We start from the raw sequence: 26,179 nt of genomic DNA, 5'->3' as shown, positions 1-26,179 counted from the left end.
CTCGTCAGTACTCGGGGCTCTGTTGAAAAATCATGTTGAAAAATCTTCACGAGTCTTCCCGAGTTTACCGCGTTTCCCGAGTACCTGCCGTTAGCGTTACGAGCCGCTAAGAGACGTCCCTGAGTTCCGACGTACCCGCTTCGTCCATTCAACGTGCTTACCACGAGTTTTATTGTTTTAAGAGCACTTGAATGAACTCGTACAGTGGAACAGGGCTTTAACAACAGATCAATCTATACAGATCAATTCTTACCTTGTTTGAACAATGTCTCCCTACTCCCTGTTACTCGTGAAATGTTCTTTAAGACATCAGCAATGGCTCTTGCATCAGTATCAGAAGGTTATTTGTTCGGAATTGGCGGCGCTGCCCTGCAGCTGCGGCTCGCCTGCAGTTGGTTTGTCTTTTTTTTGTTTTCTTCGTCCTGTTGTTTTAGTTTATTTCAGTTTATTTTAGTTGTGTATGTGTGGGGGGGTGGGAGAAACTTGTTTTTAGTCTCTTCCTTCGGGGGGGATGCGACCCTTTCTTGTCGTATCTCCATCTCCGTCTCTGTCTGCGCTGAGGCCCTAATGGCGGAGCTGGCGGCCTCCAACTGGGACCGACCTCGAGGCTCTGGAGGCAGAGCCAGGACTTACCAACTGGTAAGTCGGGCTGTACGACTTCTGGGCTGTGGTGGCGTTGCGGTGGCGGCGACCCGACTTCGGAGGCTTGGCCGCGGGCCCAGTGGACTCGGCCGCAGGCCCAGTGGACGACAACGTCGGGAGCTCGCAGGTCCCAGGTTGGTGACCGGTTCCCTGGAGCTCCCGCAACAGCTTCGTCCGCTGGACTGGAGGGCGGCAGCTTCTGCAGCTTTGTCCACCCCGGGTCGTGGAGTTTGAATCGGCCCGTTCGCGGAGCTCGTATTCAGCCGCGGGACTCACTTACAATCACCAGGTGGGGTCACAACAACGGAAGCCTGGATCGCCTCTTGCCTTCTTGGAGAACAAGGAGGGAAGAGACAAGGACTTTAAGACTTTTTGCCTTCCATCACAGTGAGGAGGGCCTGGTTGACTCACTGTGGTGGATGTTAAATCTGTGTTTATTGTGTGTTTTGTTATTTTATTCTATGTTATGACTGCAAGGCATGAAATTTCGTTCAGACCGAAAAGTTTGAATGACAATAAAGGATACTTTACTTACTTTTTTTTTTCAAGTTCTATTCCTGGAGTATTGCACACAGTTTTGGTCTCCAAATCTGAGGAAGGACATTATTGGCATAGAGGGAGTGCAGAGAAGGTTCACCAGACTGATTCGTGGGATGTCAGAACTTTCATATGAAGAAAGACTGGATAGACTCGGCTTGTACTCGCTAGAATTTAGGAGATTGAGGGGGGATCTTATAGAAACTTACAAAATTCTTAAGGGGTTGGACAGGCTAGATGCAGGAAGATTGTTCCCGATGTTGGGGAAGTCCAGGACAAAGGGTCACAGCTTAAAGATCGAGGGGAAATCCTTTAGGACCGAGATGAGAAAAACATTTTTCACACAGAGAGTGGTGAATCTCTGGAACTCTCTGCCACAGAAGGTAGTTGAGGCCAGTTCAGTGGCTATATTTAAGAGGGAGTTAGATGTGGCCCTTGTGGCTAAAGGGATCAGGGGGTATGGAGAGAAGGCAGGTATGGGATACCGAGTTGGATGATCAGCCATGATCATATTGAATGGCGGTGCAGGCTCGAAGGGCCGAATGGCCTACTCCTGCACCTATTTTTTATGTTTCTATGTTTCTATATTCCAGATGGTGGAGTACAAAATTGTAGCTTATTTTCTTTACTTTGTCTCTGGTCTCAGGTGGATGTCTTGTTGGTTAGCATTAGACATAGAATCAATACAAGTCCAAACTTCAGTGCACCAATGCCTATTAGGATTTCCTTCTCGTACTCTCAATTCAACCCGCCATTTTCCATCGATTGGCAATCTTCATGAACTAAATTTTATACAGAATTCCCATCTTTTTAAAGTGTACACCTGTACTTTGCGTAGGATTTTGTGAAGTTGGTTTGCCTTGAACATCTTTGTAGCTCACTTGGGATGTAACCTTTTCTAGAATAAATTAGTAGTATTCTATTATTCCGTGAGGGTTAATTTGCCTTTTTGAATAAGTTCATGTGTTCAGGCACAAGTTGCTAATGATCAAATGTGTTCATGGGAAATCCAGATTCTATGAAGAGATGGTATTAGGGTAAGACTATTAGATTGTAGTTGGTTCACTTGGTTCACTTTTTCCGCTTTTGGAATGTAGAAAGGAAATGTAATTATTTTAATCCATTGAAACTTTTGTGTATGAATTCTTCATAATAACAATAGTTGTCTTGCTCATCCATGCCTTGAATGTTATTACTTAGGAATAAGTGACATGATTCCAGGAGATTGATTTAGGAAAAGTATTTCCCATTTCAATACGGAGGAAATAGCACCCTCGTGTTTGCTTCTGAATCGTCTAGATTGTTAGTCCTATGGTCTACTTCGGTTTTAGACTGTTTTCACGAGTATTTACCTCGTATCTGATTGCCTTATCATCATGTCCCTATTGAATGAGCTTCTTTCTTTGGTGTCATTGTGTCCATATGAATGCCTTTTCGGGAGGGTGGCTCTTCTCTGTACTGTTTTATTTGCCACCTGGCATCTGTGGTTTGGGGGAAACGCACTCATGTTCTGGTTTCAGACCCCAGAGATGAGCACATTGTCTAAGATGACTCATAACACTGCTGAGGGACTGTTGTACTGTCAGAGGTGACATCTTTTCGGACAAGATGTTGAGGTTATGCCAGGTCTTGTAATTAGTCTAAAAGCTCTCTTTGCAGTATTTCAAAGAAAAACAAGGAGTGTCCTAATGAATATTTCTCCAATATCATTGAAAAAATGTGAACTTGTCTTTATTGTATTGCGTTTTGTGAGAGCATGCTGTGCACAAATTGGCCATTATATTTCATAAATGATAGCACAGAATAAACTTCAGAAGTACTTCATTGGCAGTAAAGCATGCTGTAATGCCCTGAGGTGATGAAAGATGCCTTATAAACGTGTATTTTCCTTTCACTGGCGCCCATGTATTTAAAACCCCCTCAGTTGTCTTTAAAAGTGGGTCCAAAGAAAAGATAAATTGAAAGCAGAAAAAAGTTTTTCCAATTAGTATTAATGTAGCAGGATCCAGTTGAAAGCACTTATAAAGTGGCACCAGCTGCAGCTGATGACCACGAATGAACTCCCAAGAATTCTATTCTGCTACATGTATGTTGTGGAGATTAAAACCAGATCTCTGATGCGGCACAGTGTGGCACAGAGGTAGAGTTGCTGCCTTACTGTGCCAGAGACCCGGGTTCGATCCTGACTGCGGGTGTTGTCTATACGGAGTTTGTATGTCTCCCTGTGGCCATGTGGGTTTCCTCCCACACTCCAAAGATGTGCAGATGTATAGATTCATTGGCTTCTGTTAACAAAAACTGTAAATTGTCCCTAGTGTGTAGGACAGTGGAGTGTACGGGGTGATTGCTGGTTGGCATGGAATCAGTGGGTCGAAGGGTTTGTTTCTGCACTGTTTCTCTAAAGTCTAAAGACATCTGTGATGATGGGGTCAAGTTGATCAAGTCAGACAAAAAGTCTAGCTATCATTGCAAGCACAAAGTGACGGATAGGAACTAAGTCACTGACAAAAGCTCGATAGCTGTGGCACTTCCCTCATGGCAAACCGGGCAACATAAGTGGCAAAGACACAATACTTCCGGGTGAGCATACTTTTTATGCATTCTTCGATAGTGAAAACGATGACAACCCTACGTGAGCCATCAGCCCCTGATAACCCTGTGATCTCAGTCTCTGAGACCAACGTCAGAGCGTTCTTCAAGAGGGTGAACCTCACCATCTGTGCCATGCCCTCTTCTCGCTGGTGCCATTTGAGCAGGAGGTACAGAAGCCTGAAATGCCACATCACTAGGTTCAGGAACAACTACTTTCCTACAACTCTCATGATTTTGAAACAACGTGCACTACACTAATCTTTAGGGAACGGGGGTCCCCTCTCTCCCATCATAGACGAGGCCCTCACTCGTGTCCCCTCGGTACCCTGCAGCTGCGCCCTTGCTCCCCCTCCCCCTAGTCGCAACAGAGTCCCCATAGTCCTTACCTTACACCCCATTAGTTGTCGCATACAATACATAATCCTCCGAAATTTCCGCCACCTCCACTGCCACCACTAGCCACATTTCCCATCTCCATCCCTTTCCGCCTTCTGCAGAGACCGATCCCTCCGCAACTCCCTGGTTAACTCATCCCTTCCCACCCAAACCACTTCCTCCCCATGTACCTTCCTCTGCAACCGTAGAAGGTGCAACACCTGTCGCTATACCTCCTCTCTCAACTTTGTTCAGGGACCCCGACAGTCCTTTCAGGTTAGGCAGAGGTTCACTTGCACTTCCTCCAACCTCATCTACTGTATCCATTGTTCAAGATGTGGACTCGTATACATCGGCGAGACCAAACACAGACTGGGCGATCGTTTTGCGGAACACCTTCGCAAAGCCCGCCTGAACCAAACTGATATCCGGGTTGCAGGACACTTTAATTCTCCTTCCCATTCCTACACAGACGTTTCTGTCCTTGGTCTACTCCATTGTCAGTGTGAGGTTAAATGCGAATTGCAGGAAGAGCATTTCATATTTCGCTTGGGCAGCTTACAGCCCAGTTGTATGCATATTGATTTCTCTCACTTCAGGTATCCCCGGCATTCCCTCCCTCTCTATCCCTCCCCCACCCAAGTCACACTAGCTTCCCATTTTCACCCTACAAACAGCTTACAATGGCCTGTTTCCTTTATCATCGTTACTTTTTTGCATATCTTTCATTCATTATTATTATCTTTCCACATCACCCACTATATCTCTCATTTCACTTATCCCATACCAGTCTGTAGAAGGGTCTCGACCCAAAACGCTACCCATTCCTTCTCTCCAGACATGCTGCCTGTCCCGCTGAGTTACTCCAACTTTTTGTGTCTACACTAATCTTACTTTGGCAACAGTAAGCGACGAACCGTTTCTTGCACTGCTATTGACTTGTAACACATATATGTTTTATTTATAAATTCTGTTTTTCTGTGTCATCTGAGTCTGTGTGCCTGTGATGTAGCTGCAAGCAAGATTTTTATTATACCTGTACCTCACCGTACAATGACAATAAACTTGATTTAACGACTGATTTAGTTCAATTATGACATGACTTGATCGGTGATTTTGACTCTTTGGGTCAGGTTGCCACGTTTTTCGAATGTGAGAAAATGTGCTGTTCAAGATGATTGTCTTGAATTTCTGAGGTATGATGAGAATTTCTTTTTTGTCAGTAGTTTGTGATAGAAAATGTGTTACCTGAAAAGCTGGTGGAAACATTTTTAAAGGAACTTTCAAAATGAAATTGAAAAAATAATTGGAAAGGTGAACACAAGATTAAAAAATAAAGGGTGCATCACTAAGTGGACTAATCTTTCAATGTCATTGTGGATTGAATGGCCTAATTCATGTGATTTTATAATTTAATAAAATTTATTTTATATCTTTCATTTTTCTTCAAATGTCATGTAGTGTAAAGGGGAGGACATGAGGCCAGGGAGATTACCTACCCTCTTATGTTCTTATTGTATTGCTCTGCGGGTTTGTCTCTTACTCTTCTTGACACACAAGTAAGTATAACTTTCAAAAATGCTTAGCTCAATCAGGCTTTCCTCTACATAATTCCAGCAAATGTCCTTTCTTTGTATTTATGCCACATTATTGAAACAATAGTTTGCAAAAATCAAACTTTGTCTGTTGTTAGCCCATAAAACAAGTGAATTACCATGCAAGTGAAAACTTAGCCCATCACTTGATGAACATTAGTTTGTTCTCTTCATGTTAAATTTTTTCCTGATGAGCTAATTGTGTTGGAAGAGATTTATCCTTCATGATATTTGCTTTGACCTGATTCACTACAGGGTGACACTGTGTGTTTGCCAAGAAGTTCTGTAAAGGTCTTCGTTGAAGTTCATTTAAAGCAGCAAAGTGACATAGACTTTGTGCTATGGGAGCTGTTCCCAAAGGCACATACTGAGGCAAATATCAACTTTTCTTAGCAAACCATCAATATAGTGAAAGGAACTTCAGATGCTGGTTTGCAAAAAAAAAGACACAAAGTGCTGGAGTAACTCAGCAGGTCAGGCAGTATCCCGGGAATAATGACATATTCTGATGGTGTTATTGTATATATGAATATAGTATGTTTATGTAAAAGAATATGGTGAGTCAATTCTCAGCGCCAAATGTGGATATCATAGAAACATAGAAAATAGGCGCAGGAGTAGGCCATTCAGCCCTTTGAGCCAGCACTGCCAGTTAATATGATCATGGCAGATCATCCAAAATCACTACACCGTTCCTGCTTTCTCCTCATATACCCCTGATTCCGTTAACCTTAAGTGCTATATCTGACTAATATCCTGACTATAGTTTTCTTTTTGTTATTTTTGGTTATTTTTCTCCCTTCCCTTTCTTCTCCAAAATACATAACTCATAATAGGTATATCTTTGTTAGTCTCAGGTTCTCTAGTTGACACTATTCATCAGTGAGCGTGAAATCCTGCTCATACAGGAAATCTCAAGTTCAAAATTGCAGGTATTAACACAACTTTGGTCAGCAGACCTTAATCTTGTTGATTTCTGTGGGTCATCAGCTTTCACAATAAATGCATTGAAACTATTGGGAAAGCTGTCAAGTGCACACACCTATATTCATATCCTTTTTAACATAACATGTTCCTGCGACTTAAGCACAAACATGGATGTGACATATCCAGTGCATCACTGATGGAGCATAGACAGAGCTGTTAAAGATGTCATCTTTTAGATGCATTGTCTGGCATTTTAACTGAGTATAAAGGATAACATGTTCTACACCCAAGAAAAGCAGACAATCTCCTTGATATCCTTACTAATATTAGCCCTCATCCAACAGATTATTCTGTGGTCTTCAAATTCAGGTTTGCGGGAACTTACTGTCATTGTAACCACAACGGTTACTACATTGTATGCAGTAATTTGGGAATTACAGGCTACAGTTACTTAGAAATGAAGTTGCCTTTGCTTTTGATTAACAACATTTGTCCTAAGGGTGATCTGCTTCCAGACCCTTATCTCCCAGCCGGTTATTAGAAGTGCACATTTCAATTAATTTCAAGCTGACCTGTGTTTGGGTTTTCCCACACTAATGCACCCAGTGCTGGGAACTCAGCAGCATGACGAGAGTTTCTGTGCCCCTTGATCCATTACACCTTGGTGCTATCACTGTGCTGCCTCATCATGCTATTCCCATGTGGTTCAGCTGCTAAACTAATTCCCAGTGTTTGCTCTGTTTTACATAATTAAAGTGGTGTTAAAAGCATTTTTAAGTGAAATCATTATGATTTCCTTGCAGTTTTTTTTAATGTTGTCAGTCATCAATTGGAGTTCTATCCTTGTCTCTGGATCAGAAATGTATTTGTTCAAGTCATTCTCTGGCTGATTGGGTACAAAACACAGCCACAAGGAGTACTGCAGCATCCAAGATGCCGCCTTTCAGATGAAACATTAAACCAAGGCTACATCTGCCTCGGAAGGTGAATGTAATGTATTCTGTGCATAATTCAAGGAAGGACAGAGGATTTCTTCCCAATGACCTAGCCAATACCAAACACAAAAAACACCATCACAAATGCAGATAATCTCAACGTATATCCTTATGTTGTTTGTGGGAAATTTGCTTCAGGCAAATTGGTGTTTCCCAACCCTAAATAGACTCTTCAAAAGCACTGTGGGAATTCTTGACGAGGGCCTGAGGTCACGAAAGATGCTGCATCCGAAAATCTTTTATTTTATTTCTGACTTTTTAAAATCCTGTAACCCTTCTAAGGCTTTTCAGTAAGTATCAGCGGGATATTGAACTAGAACTGTCCAGGTGTCACAGTTTTTCTAAATAGATAATCACTTCTTGGTATATTGGTCATTTGGTAAGAATATTGATCACTATTTGGGGGGAGGGAAGTGGGAGAAAATACATTTGACTGGCATCAGCTAAAACATGTTAAATCAGTGCAGTCCTTGGATTAAACCTAGAGACTTGTAGCATTGCAGGAGATTGTATGAGATGTCCATATCCCGCTATTCCATGGAGCAGCAGAAGCAGTCAAAAATGAAAAAAAACAAACTGCAGATGAACCTTGAAATAAAACCAAAAGTTGCTGGAAGCAGAAATATAATATCTTGTTCTCTATATGTTTGATTGTTTGGCTGATGAAAATATCTTATAACAACCTTTTCTTATTCTTGCAACAATCATCAGACACTACGTAATACATTCAAACAGAACATTTATGCAGTGGAACAGAAGCTGCTACAAATATTCAGCAAAGTGGCCATCAATTTTTTTAATTTCAAAATATTCAATATTCATACTATATGGAAAATGCAATTTGTGAATGTCCTTCTGTACGTTCATTCTACCTCTATCTATGCATTCTCTTCCGCCTTATACAATGCTCCCACTATGTGTTTGAGAGGCAGTTGCACAGGATCTGGCCCTTCAGTGCTTAATTCCAAACTACCATCCTTCCCCACAAATCCTACAGTAAAGTGATCATCAATTTACATTCATGGCTCTATATGTAGAGGAGGCAAAATTGTGATTGGCAAGCACAGCCTAGTCATAGAGCTAGCCAGTACGGAAACAGGTCCATCGAGCCAACTTCATGCCAACGAAGTTGCCTAACTGACTAACCACACTTCCCCTTTTCGCCCCTACTGTTCACATGTTTATTTGGATGGCAGATACTGGTAATGATTTTCCTATTCTCATGAGCACTTTGTCTAGATCCATCTATTTTCTTTTTCTGCACTATCAGCTTTATAATACCATTCCTTTTGTCACTTAATCTCTTCTCCCTACTACCCCTATCACATGCACAAAAATAATCAGAGCTAATATAACAGCTGCGGCACATTATATTCCTTTTCCAAAATATATGCTGATTAGATTCAATGGGTTCCTGATCTACTGCAATATGCATTGACTTCTTTCTATATTGTACATTTATCACATGTGACTAAAGGCAATTTCTACCTGAGGATTTTCAGTCCAGATTACAATTACTCCTGTGATAAAGAGCAATATTCTTTCTCCAATACATTTTCCAAGCACTTCATTGGCTACGAAGCACATTCTGACAGCTTGCGGTCATTATAGCCACCACCTAGGTGCATGTCCTTTGTGCTTTCAATACTTCCTAATCAATTTTACGAAACCTTAGACTGATATCAGTCTGTGTCTGTGCAGTCATCCTAAAGGTACAGGGTTAACCCAAAGGTTATATTGCATGATCAATCATAGGATAACGCAGTCATCTGATTCTGTTGCACCGGACATCCATCCATTAACAAAACAATAGCAAAAATTGCAAACCAACTTCAGTCAGTAATTTTTTCACGGCTACCAGCTTTTGAGCAAGGATCTAATACGTTTTTTTCCAAAGATATTATTTCTTCACAACATTTGCTAATATACAATATAGTACTACTCTTGCCATTCTTGGTAGAAGTCTAATTATTCTGTTATATTTGCTTGATGTAGGTTTTTTCTCTACACTCAATCCTTATACAAGTAGTCTGAGATATTTCTCAAACTCATGTTGCAGTCCCTCTGTGTCCAGTGGGAGCAGGGCTTTAAACTGTGGCTCATCCCCAGGGAGTCTTTGTGGCAAATGTACCTAACTTCAGTGCATCCTCGAACGATGAGTTGGATATCACAGCCAGAGCACCTGTAATTGCCCTTGCTATCTCCTCCCCTTCCTTAGCCCTCGGGCTCCTCCTCCTCCTTTTTCCTTCCTTCTCCCCGCCACCCCCTATCAGTCTGAAGAAGGGTTTTGGCCTGAAACGTTGCCTATCTCCTTCGCTCCATAGATGCTGCTGCACCTGCTGAGTTTCTTCAGCATTTTTGTGTACCTTCGATTTTCTAGCATCTGCAGTTCCTTCTTAAACATCCTTTAATGTCATCCTGGACTGTGGAATGTGCCAATCATGGACATCTTGCACTGAAAGACCATTAGGTCTACCGTTATCCCTGTTCTAGGTGTGGACTCCTATATATCGGTGAGACTAAGCGTAGGCTCAGCGATCGTTTCGCTGAACACCTCCGCTCAATCCGCCTAGGCCTACGTGATCTCCTGGTTGCTAAACACTTTAACATCCCCTCCCATTCCCGTACTGACCTTACTGTCCTGGGCCTCCTGCACTGTCAGAGTGAGGCCCAATGCAAGTTGGATGAACAGCTCGTATTTCGATTGGGCAGCCTGCAACCCAGCATTATGAATATTGCTTTCTCTAACTTCAAGTAACCCTTGCTTTCCCTCTCTCTCCATCCCTACTCCACCCTAGTTCTCTGACTAGTTTCACTGTTCTCCTGATTAGATTTTACTGATTGTATGCTTCGTTGTCACCTTTCCCCTCAGGTAACAATGTCATTCTACATTACTTTGATCAACATTTGCTTTGATCTGTAATTTTCACATCACACCTTTCCATATCTCTAGTCTCCCTCTCCCCTGAGTCTGAAGAAGGGTGGGTCCCCACCCGAAACATCACCCACTCCTTCTCTTCAGAGGTGCTGCCTGTCCAGCTGAGTTACTCCAGCATTTTATGTCTACAATAATAGGTCTGGGGCACCCTTTCACTGTGTTGATAATCTTATAGCAGCAGTTGTGTTTGTCTTGGAGTGTGTGTATATGGGGACAGTCCCATGCCCAGTTCTGGATAAACTTCCTGTAGGTGTCCTATTCACAGAAGGTCCGATCCACGGACAATAGGTTGGTATTCCTTTCAACTACTGTTTCTTCCCCGCTGAGTGCAACTGCAGGAAGGCCAAAGGCTGTCAGGGGAATAAGGACGCTGAGTATGAAACTTGGAGCTCATAAAACATCAAAAAACATGAAAGGAATGACACAGGCCAGAGAACCACAATACCCCTCTTGAATTTGCTCACATGCAGATGGGAAACAATCAAAGGAAACGTGAAGAGGTCAATAAATAGGAACTGGATTACACTATTTGGCCATAGGAGCCTGCTCTGCCATTCATCAATTCATCGATCATGGCTGAATTTTTACCTCAGTTCTTATTTTCCTGCCAACTCCCCGTGTTTCTTAGTTCCCTTATTATCCAGAAATCTGTCAATCTTTATTTTGAATTATCTCAATGACTTTGCCTCCACAGTTGGCCAGGTAGAGAATTCCAAAGATTCATCATCCTTTGAGTGAAGATACTTTTCCACTGATTCCAAAATACACATTTCTCAGACGTTGTGACCATAGTTCTAGACTCTTCAGCTGGGGCAACATCTTCTCTGCATATGCCCAATTGAGCCCTGTGAAAAATGTTATCAGCTTCAATGAGAACACCTCTCATTCTTCAAAATGCAAGACAATGTACAGTGCCCTCCGTAATGTTTGGGGAAAAAGACCCATCTTTTATTTATTTGCCTCTGTACTCCACAATTTGAGATTTGTAATAGAAGAAATCACATGTGGTTAAAGTGCACATAGTCAGATTTTAATAAAGGCCATTTTTATGCATTTTGGTTTCACCATGTAGAAATTACAACAGTGTTTATACCATATAACCATATAACAATTACAGCACGGAAACAGGCCATCTCGGCCCTACAAGTCCGTGCCGAACAACTTTTTTTTCCCTTAGTCCCACCTGCCTGCACTCATACCATAACCCTCCATTCCCTTCTCATCCATATGCCTATCCAATTTATTTTTAAATGATACCAACGAACCTGCCTCCACCACTTCCACTGGAAGCTCATTCCACCCCGCTACCACTCTCTGAGTAAAGAAGTTCACCCTCATATTACCCCTAAACTTCTGTCCCTTAATTCTGAAGTCATGTCCTCTTGTTTGAATCTTCCCTATTCTCAAAGGGAAAAGCTTGTCCACATCAACTCTGTCTATCCCTCTCATCATTTTAAAGACCTCTATCAAATCCCCCCTTAACCTTCTGCGCTCCAGAGAATAAAGACCTAACTTATTCAACCTATCTCTGTAACTTAGTTGTTGAAACCCAGGCAACATTCTAGTAAATCTCCTCTGTACTCTCTCTATTTTGTTGACATCCTTCCTATAATTGGGCGACCAAAATTGTACACCATACTCCAGATTTGGTCTCACCAATGCCTTGTACAATTTTAACATTACATCCCAGCTTCTATACTCAATGCTCTGATTTATAAAGGCTAGCATACCAAAAGCTTTCTTTACCACCCTATCTATATGAAATTCCACCTTCAAGGAACTATGCACGGTTATTCCCAGATCCCTCTGTTCAACTGTATTCTTCAATTCCCTACCATTTACCATGTACGTCCTATTTTGATTTGTCCTGCCAAGGTGTAGCACCTCACATTTATCAGCATTAAACTCCATCTGCCATCTTTCAGCCCATTTTTCCAAATTACCTAAATCACTCTGTAGACTTTGGAAATCCTCTTCATTATCTTATCCATCCCCCTATCTTGGTATCATCTGCATACTTACTAATCCAATTTAAGCCCCCCTTTCATCCAGATCATTGATGTACATGACAAACAACAAAGGACCCAACACAGATCCCTGAGGCACCCCACTAGTCACCTGCCTCCAACCCGATAAACAGCCATCCACCATTACCCTCTGGCTACTCCCATTCAGCCACTGTTGAATCCATCTTGCTATTCCTGCATTTATACCCAACAGTTGAACCTTCTTAACCAACCTTCCATGAGGAACCTTGTCAAAGACCTTACTAAAGTCCATATAGACAAAATCCACTGCTTTACCCTCGTCAATTTCCCTAGTAACCTCTTCAAGAAATTCAAGAAGATTAGTCAAACATGACCTTCCAGGCACAAATCCATGTTGACTGTTCCTAATCAGACCCTGTTTATCCAGATGCTTATATATATTATCTCTAAGTATCTTTTCCATTAATTTGCCCACCACTGAAGTCAAACTAGCAGGTCTATAATTGCTAGGTTTACTCTTAGAACCCTTTTTAAACAATGGAACAACATGCGCAGTACGCCAATCCTCGGGGACTATTCCGGTTTCTAATGACATTTGAAATATTTCTGTCATAGCCCAGGCTATTTCTACACTAACTTCCCTCAATGTCCTAGGGAATATCCTGTCAGGACCTGGAGACTTATCCACTTTTATATTTTTCAAAAGTGTCAGTACTTCTTTTACTTTGAACCTCATAGTATCCGCCAATTTCAGGACACCATAATGTTTGGGGCACAGCAATGTCATGTAAATGAAAGTAGTCATGTTTGGTATTTTGTTGCATATCCTTTGCATGCAATGACTGCTTGAAGTCTGTGATTCATGGACATCACCAGCTGCTGGGTGGCTTCTCTGATGATGCTCTCCCAGGCCTATATTGCAGCCATCTTTAGCTTATGCTTGTTTTGGGAGCTAGTCCCCTTCAGTTTTCTCCTCAGCATATAAAAGGCATGATCAATTGGGTCAGATCGGGTAATTGACTTGGCCACTCAAGAATTTACCATTTTTTTACTTTGAAAAACCTTTGTTGCATTAGCAGTATATTTGGGAGCATTATCTTGCTGAATCGCCGGCCAATGAGTTTTGAGGCATTTGTTTGAACGAGCAGATAGGATGTGCCTATACACTTCAGAATTCATTATGCTGCTACCATCAGCAGTTGTATCATCAATGAAGATAATTGAGCCAGTTCCTTCAGCAGCCATACATGCCCAGGCTATAACACCCCCACCACCGCGTTTCACAGATGAGGTCGTATGCTTTGGATCTTGGGCAATTTCTTCTCTCCTTCATACTTTGCTCTTGCCATCACTCTGATATAAGTTAATCTTCATCTCATCTGTCCACAAGACCTTTTTCCAGAACTATGGTTGCTCTTTTAAGTACTTCTTGGCAAAATGTAACCTGCAAACTTCAATCTGCATCCTATTTTTGCGGCTAACCAGTGGTTTGCATCTTGCAGTGTAGCCTCTGTATTTTTGTTCATGAAGTCTACTGCGGAAAGTAGTCATTGACAAATACACTCCTGAAGAGTGTTTCTGATCTGTCGGACAGGTGTTTGGGGGTTTTTCTTTATTATAGAGAGAATTCTTCTCTCATCAGCTGTGGAGGTCTTCCTTGGCCTGCCAGTCCCTTTGTGATCGGTAAACTCACCAGTGCTCCCTTTCTTCTTAATGATGTTGCAAACAGTTAATTTTGCTAAGCCTAAGGTTTGGCTGATGTCTCTAACAGTTTTATTCTTTTTTCCCCATTCATAATGGTTTCTGTAATGGCAATTTCAAATGTTTCCATTGGAGCAAATGGCTCCTACAGCTTCTTTGACTTTCATTGGTACAACATTTGTCCTTATGTTGATAAGCAGCAATAAAAGTTTCCAAAGGTGATGGAAAGACTGGAAGAAAGACTATGTGCTGAGATCTCTCTTATACCTGGATTAAGGAGGCATTTAAACACACCTGAGTAATTACAAACGCCTGTGAAGCCATGTGTCCCAAATATTATGGTGCCCTGAAATGGGGGAACTACGTATAAACACAGCTGTAATTTCTACACGTATAAAATGTATAAAAATAACCTTTATTAAAATCTGACAATGTGCACTTTAACTACATGTGATTTTTTTCTATTACAAATCTCAAATTGTGAAGTACAGAGGCAAATAAATAAATGATGGGTCCTTGTCCAAAACATTATGGAGGGTACTGTAGGTCTACACAACTCAGTCCCTCTTCATACAATTTGCTACCCTATCAATTAGTCGAGTAAATCTTCTTTCACTCTCTCAAAGGCAGGCTTTCCCTTTTATAGATAGGGAGACCAAAGTGTACACAATACTTTAGCCTTGGTCTCACCGAGAAATTCTATAATTGCACTCTCTCGTATTCCTGTACTCAAATCCTCAAGCTTGTACCAGGAGAAGGGCTTTTGACAGATTATCAAATATGCATCAGATGGACATGATCTACTAACTACATTAACTCTGGAAAAGCTGACAGAATTTGTCTGTTATTTTGTGGCGTTAAACTCCTGAAATGTATTTGGTTCTGTTGGCTGGTTTGCCTGAGATCTACCAAATGTGCCAATGTGCATCTAGATGGCAGCATGTCGGAATGCATAAAGGAGTGCATCATAACTGTCACTGTTGGGTGAAAAATGGAGAAAGGGATCAGAAATTGGCAACCAGTCTCACTGCTGCATATGGGTTACAAGATAGTCCAAAATCATGAGTGGTTGAATCTGCCTTAGGCTGGATTTTCACCCAGATTAGATCGACACCAGATCCAGCAAGGAGATCTCTGACAGTCTTGTGCTATTCATCAATGTACTCACCCACGTGCAGGATGGAGGATGGATGTGTTCTTTGTGAAGTTGGATAATGAAAAGGCATTTGACAGAACTTCACACATGTACATGATGTATGCATTTATGAGGGAATCTGCAATTAGATACAATTGCTCCTCAATGACATTGGTAGTGGTGTCAGAAATGGAAATGTTTCAATCAATTCTGTAACTCAATCAATGCTGCCTTCTTAACTCAACAACGTACCTCGGTGACTGCCAATCACCACCCCCCACCCCCGGACACTTATTATTATTTATTCAAATCGTTTGCTATGTCACTCTTCCAGGGAGATGCTAAATGCATTTCGTTGTCTCTGTACTGTACACTGACAATGACAATTAAAATTGAATCTGAATCTGAATCTGAATCTTCTCTCCCCTGTTGCATTAGTATATTTAACCTGAATCCAGCGCCGAAGGATGCAGGCTAAGTGGAGGGAATAGTGATGCAGTTGGTAGAACTTATGCCTCAAAACTCCAGTGACCAGATTTGATCCCTTCCTCTGTCAGTGTAGAGTCTGCATGTTCTCCCTGACCATATATGATTCCCAAAAATTTAGTATGGTTTAAATTAGTTTAGTTTAGAAATACAGCCTGTAAACAGGTCCTGCAGGCCTCTGAGTCCTCACCGACCAATGATCACCCATACACTACTTCTCTCCTACACACTAGGAGCAATTTACAGAAAACAATTAACCTACAAACCTTTGAAATGTGGGAGGAAACTGGAGCACCTGGAGAAAATCCACACAGTCATAAGGAGAACGTACAAACTCCGTACAGACAGCATCCATGGTCAGGATCGAACCGGGGTCTCTGGTGCTGTAAGGCAGCAACTCCACTGCTGCGCCACTGTGCCCCCCCTAGTTCCAGTATCCTCCCACATCCCAACAATGGCTGGTAAACAAATTAGATGCTGTAAATTGTTCAGAGGCGGGTGATAAGAAAAAATAAGGTGAAGTTGATGGGCCTTTGAGAGAGAATACAGTAAATGGTAGGGACCTGCGTGATTGTTGTAGAATGTAGAGACCTAGTGTTGCAGCTACATAATTCCATGAAAGTGGCACCACAAGTGAGCAGGGAGGCAAACAAGCCGTTTGGCACACTTGCCTCCATTGGTTATGGTATTGAGCGCAGGAGTTGGGACTATAATATAGTTTATTATATAATTGCAAATCTTGTGAATAGTGCATTCATGTGTCACCATTCACAGTATGGCCATTTCATTCCACTAAGTTACAGAATTTCCATTAAATGAACATGACATCAGTTTTTATTTCACGTATATTCCATGAAAGGTTTTCACCAGATTTCAGCCACATATGCAATGGCAGGATAGCCTTTCTCCATACAGACTTTGTGGCAGCTACTCGAAATCTCGGCATGTCCCTCAACAAGTGGTCTTGGACGGTGGATGAGCCAGTCTGCAACATTCCAGTGTAGTTAGCACCCTGCACTGGAAGATTGGCGAGTTTTCGGCCGACTGAAGTGCACCTTGTAGTCAGTTATTCCAACAGCAGCTGATGGTATTTGTCTCGGTACTTCCCTGGGAGCAGCCCATAGAGTCCTGTGTAATGTAGCTGTGCAGGACGCTCTTTGACCATAACTGCTGTATTCCTGTCAGGAGGTTCTTGGCAATCATCCAATTCAAAAGGGAATGGATGACAGTCTCATCCCCCGTGCATACACCTCGAAGGCAGTGTGTGGTGGCATTAAGATTCCAGCTGTGCATGAACGACCTGATGGAGAGGATCTTTCACACCACCAGCCACGCAGGATTGTGGTGCTTGGCTGATGGTTCTGGTGATGGGGCATTTTGCCAAATGACCTTGTCAGACTGTTCAAGGAAACCATCTGATGGGATGCACCAGCTTTCCTGCAGGGCCTTGGACACTGAGTAAAGACCACTGTCAGATTGACCGATGGCCAAAGAGGTTCTGCTGCATAAACACTTCTGAAAGGTTCAAGTGATCCAGCATTTTGCAGCCAGAAGCCCAAGATTTTTATCCAACAGTATACTTCATTCATAATGTGGTTATACAAAGTAGGTCATTGCTTTCACTATACCAAGCACATTGTTATATTTACTTAGAATATTCAAATTATGACAACATATAATTTTTTCTTTCTCAAACATACTTTAAGTGGTAAGTTCGTGAAGTTGGTAAATTCTACTTTGAACTTAGGATCTTCCTAACCATATCTGGCAATCCTCAGTGCATTAAGAAAGTTTCCAGACCCCTTCACTTTTTCCACATTTTGTTACGTTACAGCCTTATTCTAAAATTGATTAAATTCTCTTTTTTTTTTAATCACCAATCTACACACAATACCACATAATAAAACAACAAAAACAGGTGTTCAGCTTTACAAAGTAATTAAAAAGAAATAATGGAAATATCACATTTACATAAATATTCAAACCCTTTACTCAGAACTTTGTTGAGGCACCTTTGCAGCGATTACAGCCTCAAGTCTTCTTGGACATGATGTTACAAGCTTGGCACACCTGTATTTGGGAAATTTCTCCCATTCTGCTCTGCAGATCCTCTCAAGCTCCATCAGGTTGGATGTAGAGCGTCGATGCACAGCTATTTTCAGGTCCCTCCAGAGATGTTCGATCGTGTTCAAGTCCGGGCTCTGGCTGGGCCACTTAAGGACATTCACAGACTTGTCATGAAGCCACTCCTGCGTTGTCTTGGCTGTGTGCTTAGAGTCGTTTTCCTGTTGAAAGGTGACCTCCGCTCCAGTCTAAGGTCCAGAACGCTCTGGAGCAGGTTTTCATCAAGAATTGCTCTGTACTTTGCTCCGTTCATCTTTCCCTCGACCTTGACTAGTCTCCCAGTTCCTGCCACTAAAAAACATCCCCACAGCATGATGCTGCCACCACCATGCTTCAGCACAGGAATGGTATTGGCCAGGGGATGAACGGTGCCTGGTTTCCTCCAGTCGTGACACTTGGCATTCAGGCGAAAGAGTTCAGTCTTGGTTTCGTCAGACCAGAGAATCTTGTTTCTCATGCTTTTTGGCAAACTCCAAACGGGCTGTCATGTGCCTTTCACTGAGGAGTGGCCACTCTACCAGAAAGGCCTGATTGGTTGAGTGCTGCAGATATTGTTGTCCTTCTGGAAGGTTCTCCCATCGCCACAGAGGAACTCTGGAGCCCTGTCAGAGCGGCCATTGGGTTCTTGGTCACCTCCCTGACCAAGGCCCTTCTTCCTCGATTGCTCAGTTTGGCCGGGCGGCCAGCTCTATGAAGTGTCCTGGTGTTTCCAAAGTTCTTCCATTTAAGAATGACGGAGGCCACTGTGCTCTTCAGGACCTGCAATGCTGCAGAAATTGTTTTATACCCTTCCCCAGATCTGTGTCTCGACACAATCCCGTCTCGGAGGTCAACGGACAATTCCTTCGTTTTTATGGCCTGGTTTTTGCTCTGACATGCACTGTCAACTGTGGACCTTATATAGACAGGTGTGTGACTTTCCAAATCATGTGATATTTCAGTTATTTCTTTTTAATTACTTTGCAAACATTTCTGAACACCTGTCTTACGCTTCTTCATTCTGGGGTATTGTGTGTAGATTGATGATTAAAAAAAAAGACTAATCCATTTTAAATTAAGGCTGTAATGTAGCAAAATGTGGAAAAAGTGAAGGGGTCTGAATACTTTCTGAATGCACTGTATGTCTCTATCTTACAGCTCTACCTTAAAATAAATGGAAGAGCCCAATAATGGGGGAAATATTATGCTGTTATTTACAGCTCTGTTCATGGTTCCAGCGTGCAGCTCCACAGTAAAATAAATGGAATAGATGAATAGTGGGAAAAAATATGGGAATTTTTTTTTAACAAATTACTTCTTCATTACCGGATACATTTATAGTTGCTAACAGTAGTCTTTTTGAGTATTTAGTAGGGCCTAGGTATAACACATGTATCACCTATACAAATTGAAGAGGTAATGGGGATCAGCAAACCTATAACGCTTTATTTAGGCAGAAAAAGAACACTCATTTGCGAAGAGTACACTTAGTAAACTAAGTTTAAAGAAAAATGTTATCCTCAAATTTAAATCCATTTGTTAGCACACATTTGTTAAATTCTCTTTGGCATTTTACCAAAGTACGTATAATTTATTCTAATTTAAATACATATTATGAGTGTGGCTATCAAGGCAAGGCTAGCATTTACTGTGCATCCCCAGTTGTGATTAAGCAGGTGGTGATGAATATGAAGAACTTTATTTTTAATAAAAAGGCCAAACCCATATTGAAGTACTCGCACCTTTACACTTCTGTTTCTTTAAAGCTAAGCAGACTGTTTACTGCTACTTGTTTCATTGGTATTTTGGAACCTAACTGTTCACAATTTGGCTGGCAAATGTCCTACTTTCAACAATGTCTACATTTCAATCTAGTTTATTAGGTGTAAAGCTCATTGAGTATTGTGCAGCTGATCTGGCTGCTGAATTTCTCGTACTCTTGATGTCAAAGGATGTTTGTACTGTGGTAAGGAGCACCTTCCATGCATTACGCCCGTCACCCAACTGGACTGAATCAAACTCAATGCACTTCTCATTCTTATTGCATTTGATCTTGGGCCTCAGAGCTGTGCAAGCAAATGTATAAAACATTAAATGGGTCAGATTTCAAGTGAGATACTAATGAACAATACTCTTTGTGTATATGGGGAAAACTAGACTGTTTATTGCCAATGACAAAAGCATAAATCTCTTTACTGTATGCAAGGTTTTTTTTTTAACATTGGCTATGAATAGCAGAAATCTCCTTTCTATATTTAAAGCAAAATACACAAATGAAATGGCACTAAGTTTGTTATTTTCTATATAAAAGCTTGAGAATTAAAAGACACAATAGTAGTGATTCTCCATAGTTTAAGCTACACATGTGGCAAGAATTCCAGCTAGCGCAGTATGATACTGCCGCAAACTAACTAGCTTAAATTGGATAACGTTCTGTACTCCCTCTGGTTCTTTTCTCCTGGCAAAGAAGAATATGGGTGTGGGTGAAACTTTTGAGTCATTGGCTGTCTGGATAAATAATTCGCAAGATTTTCCGGTTCAGGTGAAACGATATTGAACTCTTTAGACATTGGCCTTAATTTGTGTATGTCGCTGACCTGATGCTGTGCGGGGACATTTGGAGCATCTCTGTATTGAATTCACTCTAATTATCTCCAACATCCTGGGGAGTGCATAGAATGGGCCATGAATATTTGTTATTCAGTACAATTTTATTAACTGCCTAGGCTACACAGAATTATAGGTTGTATTTTTTGAAACATTCATTTCAAAAGATACTTTATCTTGTGAGTCATTTATAGTATTTTTAATCACAAGTAATTTTGAATAGTATTAAAGAGATTACCTAGAATCATTCTATTGTGAAAGATGCAATTTTTAAAATGCTCTTGCAGATTTTAAAAATCATTTTGTTGGTATTCCAAATGTAATTGTTGATGCTAACAGATGGACAAAGGGCATATTCTAAATTTTGACAAAATCTCCTTTCCACGAGAATGTATGAATGTAAAATATAATTTAATTATTTTCACTTGCGAATATCCCATTGAAGCTGAATTTTCTCTTTGTTCTTGCAGGTTCATGTTAAGATGGCAGATGAGGCTTCCTGTGTTGGACCAGCCCCCTCCAACAAAAGCTACCTCAACCTGGATGCCGTCATGGAAGCCATTCAAAAGACTGGTGCCCAAGCTGTGAGTCTGAATGTGCTTAAAACTCATTGCTGGCTGCTTGTATATTCCTCAGGAAACAGCAGAACTTGTAAAAGGACGAATATCTTCTTCCAGTTTAGTTCCTATGACTCGAGCTAAATTGCAAGCTTGATTGCTACTGGAAATCAAAGGCTCGGTAGCATCTGGCAGTGCCTGTTACTGATCCTGCAGGTGGCTGCAGAATTCAGTTGTTCACACCAGGGAGTAACTTGAATTTCATAATTTACTTTTATTCATTATTATTAATAAAAGCAATCTAATTAATCTTGCGCACAGAATTAGCATTTCCCCCTTAATATTTGTTGTAGTGGTTGTTATATGAACTATTAATTGTGTAAGAAATCATTGAGCATTAGCATTGCCAATATGCATGCTGGGGCCAACAATGCAATGAAAATTTATTTCCTTGTTTCAAGCGCTGAATAAGATAAATGTGATAGATTTAAGATTAATTAGCAGTTTAAAAGATTATGTTATGTATGCCTTCTGCCTTTTTGTGTCTTAGGTCCACCCAGGATATGGATTTCTTTCAGAAAACAAAGACTTTGCGAGACGTCTGGTAAGTTTTGTTGTTGATTCACCCCCTCTTGCTGTTGATTAATCTTGCGGAAAGGACAGAAATGGCAGTTTGCCTGTGAGTAACGAACATGTGGGTTGAGCGAGAAGGGGCCTGATTTAAAGCAAGGCTGAAACCCTCTCAGTGGTGCTACCGTTGACTCAGCTGGCCTCATCAGTGTGCATTATGATAACTTGAGATTTCTGGCTTGATGAGATTCAGCTGAAAGCATAGGGGGAAAATTACATGAGCATCGCTGACACAGGCAGGCCTGAAAAATGTTTAAGTAGCATAATGATTCTTGAAAAATCAGCGATTTCAAAAAATAGGGGCTATTTCAGAAATTATACTGCAGTCCTCCTTCATAAAATTAACCCATTATACCTCCAAACTAATTCTTCTTCACTTTAACTTTTAGTGCTCCTGAATTGGGCATATAAAATCTCAGAATGGTGTGTGTTGTTTATTTTTTTTATTTTCTCCATATGTTTTCTCTACTTAGGGTGTAAACACATTGCTTGTGACAACAGCAGGGTTTTATACAATGCCCTCCATAATGTTTGGGACAAAAACCCATCATTTATTTATTTACCTCTGTACTCCACAATTTGAGATTTGTTATAGAAAAAATCACGTGTGGTTAAAGTGCACATTGTCAAATTTGAATAAAGGCCATTTTTATACATTTTGGTTTCACCATGTAGAAATTACAGCAGTGTTTATACACAGTCCCCCCATTTCAGGGAACCATAATGTTTGGGGGACATGCAATGTCATGTAAATGAAAATGTCCCGCAAACAGCAATGTCATGTAAATGAAAATAGTCATGTTTAGTATTTTGTTGTATATCCTTTGCATGCAATGACTGTTTGAAGTCTGTGATTCATAGACATCACCAATTGCTGGGTGTCTTCTCTGGTGATGCTCTGCCAGGCCTGTATTGCAACCATCTTTAGCTTATGCTTGTTTTGGGGGCTCGTTCCCTTCAATTTTCTCTTCAGCATATAAAAGGCATGCTCAATTGGGTACATATCGTGTGGTTGACCTGGCCACTCAAGAATGGACAATTTTGTAGCTTTGGAAAACTTGGTTGCTTTAGCAGTATGTTTGGGATCATTGTCTTGCTGTGGAATGAACCGCCGAGTTTTGAGACATTTATTTTTTAACTCGAGCAGATAGGATGTGTCTTTACACTTCAGAATTCATTATGCTACTACCATCAACAGTTGTATCATCAATGAAAATAAGTGAGCCAGTACCTTCAGCAGCCATAACATCCCCACCACCGTGTTTCACAGATGATGTGGTATACTTTGGATCTTGGGCAGTTCCTCCTCTCCTTCATACTTTGCTCTTGCCATCACTCTGATATAAGTTATTCGTCATCTCATCTGCCCACAGGACCTTTTTCCAGCAGTGCGGTTGCTCTTTTAAGTACTTCTTGGCAACTTGTAACCTGGCCATCCTATTTATGCGGCTAACCAGTGGTTTGCACCTTGCAGTGTAGCCAGTGTTCCTGACGTCTTCTGCGGACAGTGGTCATTGAGAAATCCACACCTGACTCCTGAAGAGTGTTTCTGATCTGTCGGACAGGTGTTTGGGGATTTTCCTTTATTATATAGAGATAATTCTTCTGTCATCAGCTGTGGAGGTCTTCCTTGGCCTGCCAGCCCCTTTGCAATTAGTAAGCTCACCAGTGCTCTCTTTCTTCTTAATGATGTTCCAAACAGTTGATTTTCGTAAGCCTAGGGTTTGGCTGATGTCTCTAACAGATTTATTCTTGTTTATAATGGCTTATTTGACTTTTATTGGCACAACTTTGGCCCTCATGTTGATAAACAGCAATAAAAGTTTCCAAAGGTGATGGAAAGATTGGAGGAAAGACCAGATACTGAGAGCTCTCTTATACCATATTAAGGAGGCAACTAAACATACCTGAGCAATTACAAACGCCTGTGAAGCCATGTGTCCCAAACATTATGGTGCCCTGAAATGGGGGTTAACACTGCTGTAATTTATACATGTTAAAACCAAAATGTATAAAAAATACCATTTAAACAAATCTGACAATGTGCACTTTAACCATATGTGATTTTTTTTTAAATTACATATCTCAAATTGTAGAGTACAGAGGCAAATAAATAAATAACTAGACCAAGGGGACCCGCTGGGCCCCGTCCCCTCAATGTGCGGTGGGGGGGGGGGGGGGGCCTTCGGCGTCACACACACACACACACACACACACACACACACACACACACACACACACACACACCTACACCCACACCCGCACGCACGCACGCACACACACGCACGCACGCACAGACGCACGCACGCACGCACACACACACAGTTCGTGGGTGCCCGAGCGAGCCCGGAGCGATCTGAGGACCTAAGATCCTATAGCGCGCTCTAGGCTCTTTGCTGAGGACTGCCAAAAGCTTCCGCAAACGTTACAGAGGATCGGGCCGTGGACACGGACACGGAGAGATCGTTCCCTGTGACGGGGACAGAGGAGAGGGAGGGAGGTACTGAGGAGAGGGGGGGGGGGGGGGGGGGGGGGGGGGGGGAGCCGGATGAGTCAGTGGGCTGCGAACGGCGGGGAGACAGAACCGGCTTGACTCTCTGGAAACCAGCAGCTGAGTGAGCGGGTGGGCTGGCGGGGGATGGAAGGGTCGTGGCTTCACGAGCTGCAGCGACAGTGAGGAGAAACTTCTTCAGCGTGCGTGAGCGATCTGCAGAACAAAGATCCTATAGCAGAGCAGAGCTGTAGGGTCTTTGCTGCAGAATGTTCTCGATCTTTCTGCGCCTGTTGAAGAACAGAGGTGTGGGTAGGCTAACGCACCTTGTGAAAACTGCGCATACGCATTGACAGCAGCTGCATTAATCTAGAGCGGCGGGGGGGGGGGGGGGGGGGGGGGGCACGACGAGGAAAGGCATTGTGAGGTCAGCAGCTGGGCAACCTTAATATTTTTTTTAAAATTTCAGTTTGGTTATAAATTTTAGGTCAGATTTAACCCCATAACCGCCCTATCCAATCACGCATAGCCCCCAACTCATAGGCACGTCTAGAAAGAGAGGGGGTTGAGTGTGAGGGCAGAGAGAGAATGGGGAGAGACAGAGAGAGAGAGGGGCAGAGACAAAAAGGCTAGAGGCAGAGGGAGAGGGGGCTGGAGGAGAGGAGGAGGAGATGGTGGGGAGAGGGGTGGGTGGGTGAGGGAGAGGGGTGGGGAGGGGGAGATGGAGTTAGAGTGGGGAGGGGAGATGGGGAGAGAGTGGGGAGGGGGAGGAGAGGGGGGGGGGAAGGGAGAGGGGGAGATGAGGGATGGGGAGGGAGACGAGAACGGGGAGGGTGAAGGGGTGGTGCGGGGGGGAAGGTTGGCGAGGGGGGGTAGAGAGGGGTGGGGGAAGGGGAGGGGGAAAAGGGGAGGTGAGAGGAGGGGGGGGGGAGAAGGGGGGAGGGAGAGAGAGGGGGAGGGGAAGGAAGAGGGGGAGAGGAGGGTGGAGAGAGAGAGGAGGGTGAGAGAGGGGAGGGGGAGAGAGTGGAGGGGAGAGAGAGAGAGAGAGAGAGAGATAGGGGGGAGAGAGAGGAAGGGGGGGGAGAGAGAAGGGGGGAGTGGGGGAAAGGCATGGGGGTGTAAGGGAGGGAGGGAGGGGGAGAGATCTCTCCCACTCTTGTCCCATAGTGATATCATATGTAAATGAGATCCATTATGATTGTAGATCTGTGAGATGGCACTGTCACTCATGCAGCAGTTTGGTTTGAGTGGGACCACGTTTTGTGAGCAATTTTATTCAAAATCTGGGGAAATAATTTCTGAAATCATAAGTTAAATCCCTACCAAAATATGTAAAAATCTCCGCGTTTTTGCGTCTGGTTTTCGAGGAAATACGTTTCAAAGGCAAAATGACACCCACCCACACACACCCACATGCACTAACCACACCCACACACACACTAACTACCCACCTTGATATTATATTAATATTATTAAGAGAGGGAGAGGGGGGGGGGGGGGGGGGGGTAGAGAGTGAGGGCAGATAGAGAATGGGGAGAGACAAAGAGAGAGGGGGCAGAGACAGAAGGGCAAGAGTGGGCGGGCAAGCGTGGTCCTGAGTGAGCCTGAGGGCCGTGAGCGAGGCACGGAGTGATCTGAGGACGGTGAAAAGCAGTGGGGGTACCAGCCGATCGTGGCTTCTGCCAGCGTGACAGGGCCGGGCCGGGGGGAGGGGGGGAAAGTGGACGAGAGCAGCTGCCGTTATCGTCGTGCGGGGCACCTGATGAGACGGTGACCCTGGCGCCCATTATTCCCTCTGGATCTTTGGTCCGTAGCACAACGGGAAGCGAAAAAAACTGAGGGGGGGGGGGGGGGGGGGGGGGGGGGGGGGGGGGGAGTGT

The 26,179-nt window shown here is 42.7% G+C and overlaps 1 protein-coding gene across 1 annotated transcript in view; it reads left to right on the top strand.

The window, feature by feature from the left end:
- Positions 1–26,179, top strand: part of pcca (propionyl-CoA carboxylase subunit alpha) — a 426,732-nt gene that overhangs the window by 84,216 nt on the left and 316,337 nt on the right. Inside the window, exons 5-6 of the mRNA XM_055636654.1 lie at positions 21,092–21,205; positions 21,729–21,782. Of these exons, the coding sequence (XP_055492629.1) occupies positions 21,092–21,205; positions 21,729–21,782 (168 nt within the window). The remainder of the gene's footprint in view (positions 1–21,091; positions 21,206–21,728; positions 21,783–26,179) is intronic.

This window comes from Leucoraja erinacea, chromosome 6 (genome assembly GCF_028641065.1).
Source record: "Leucoraja erinacea ecotype New England chromosome 6, Leri_hhj_1, whole genome shotgun sequence".
NCBI lineage: Eukaryota > Metazoa > Chordata > Chondrichthyes > Rajiformes > Rajidae > Leucoraja > Leucoraja erinaceus.
This window is presented reverse-complemented; position numbering and strand designations above follow the sequence as displayed.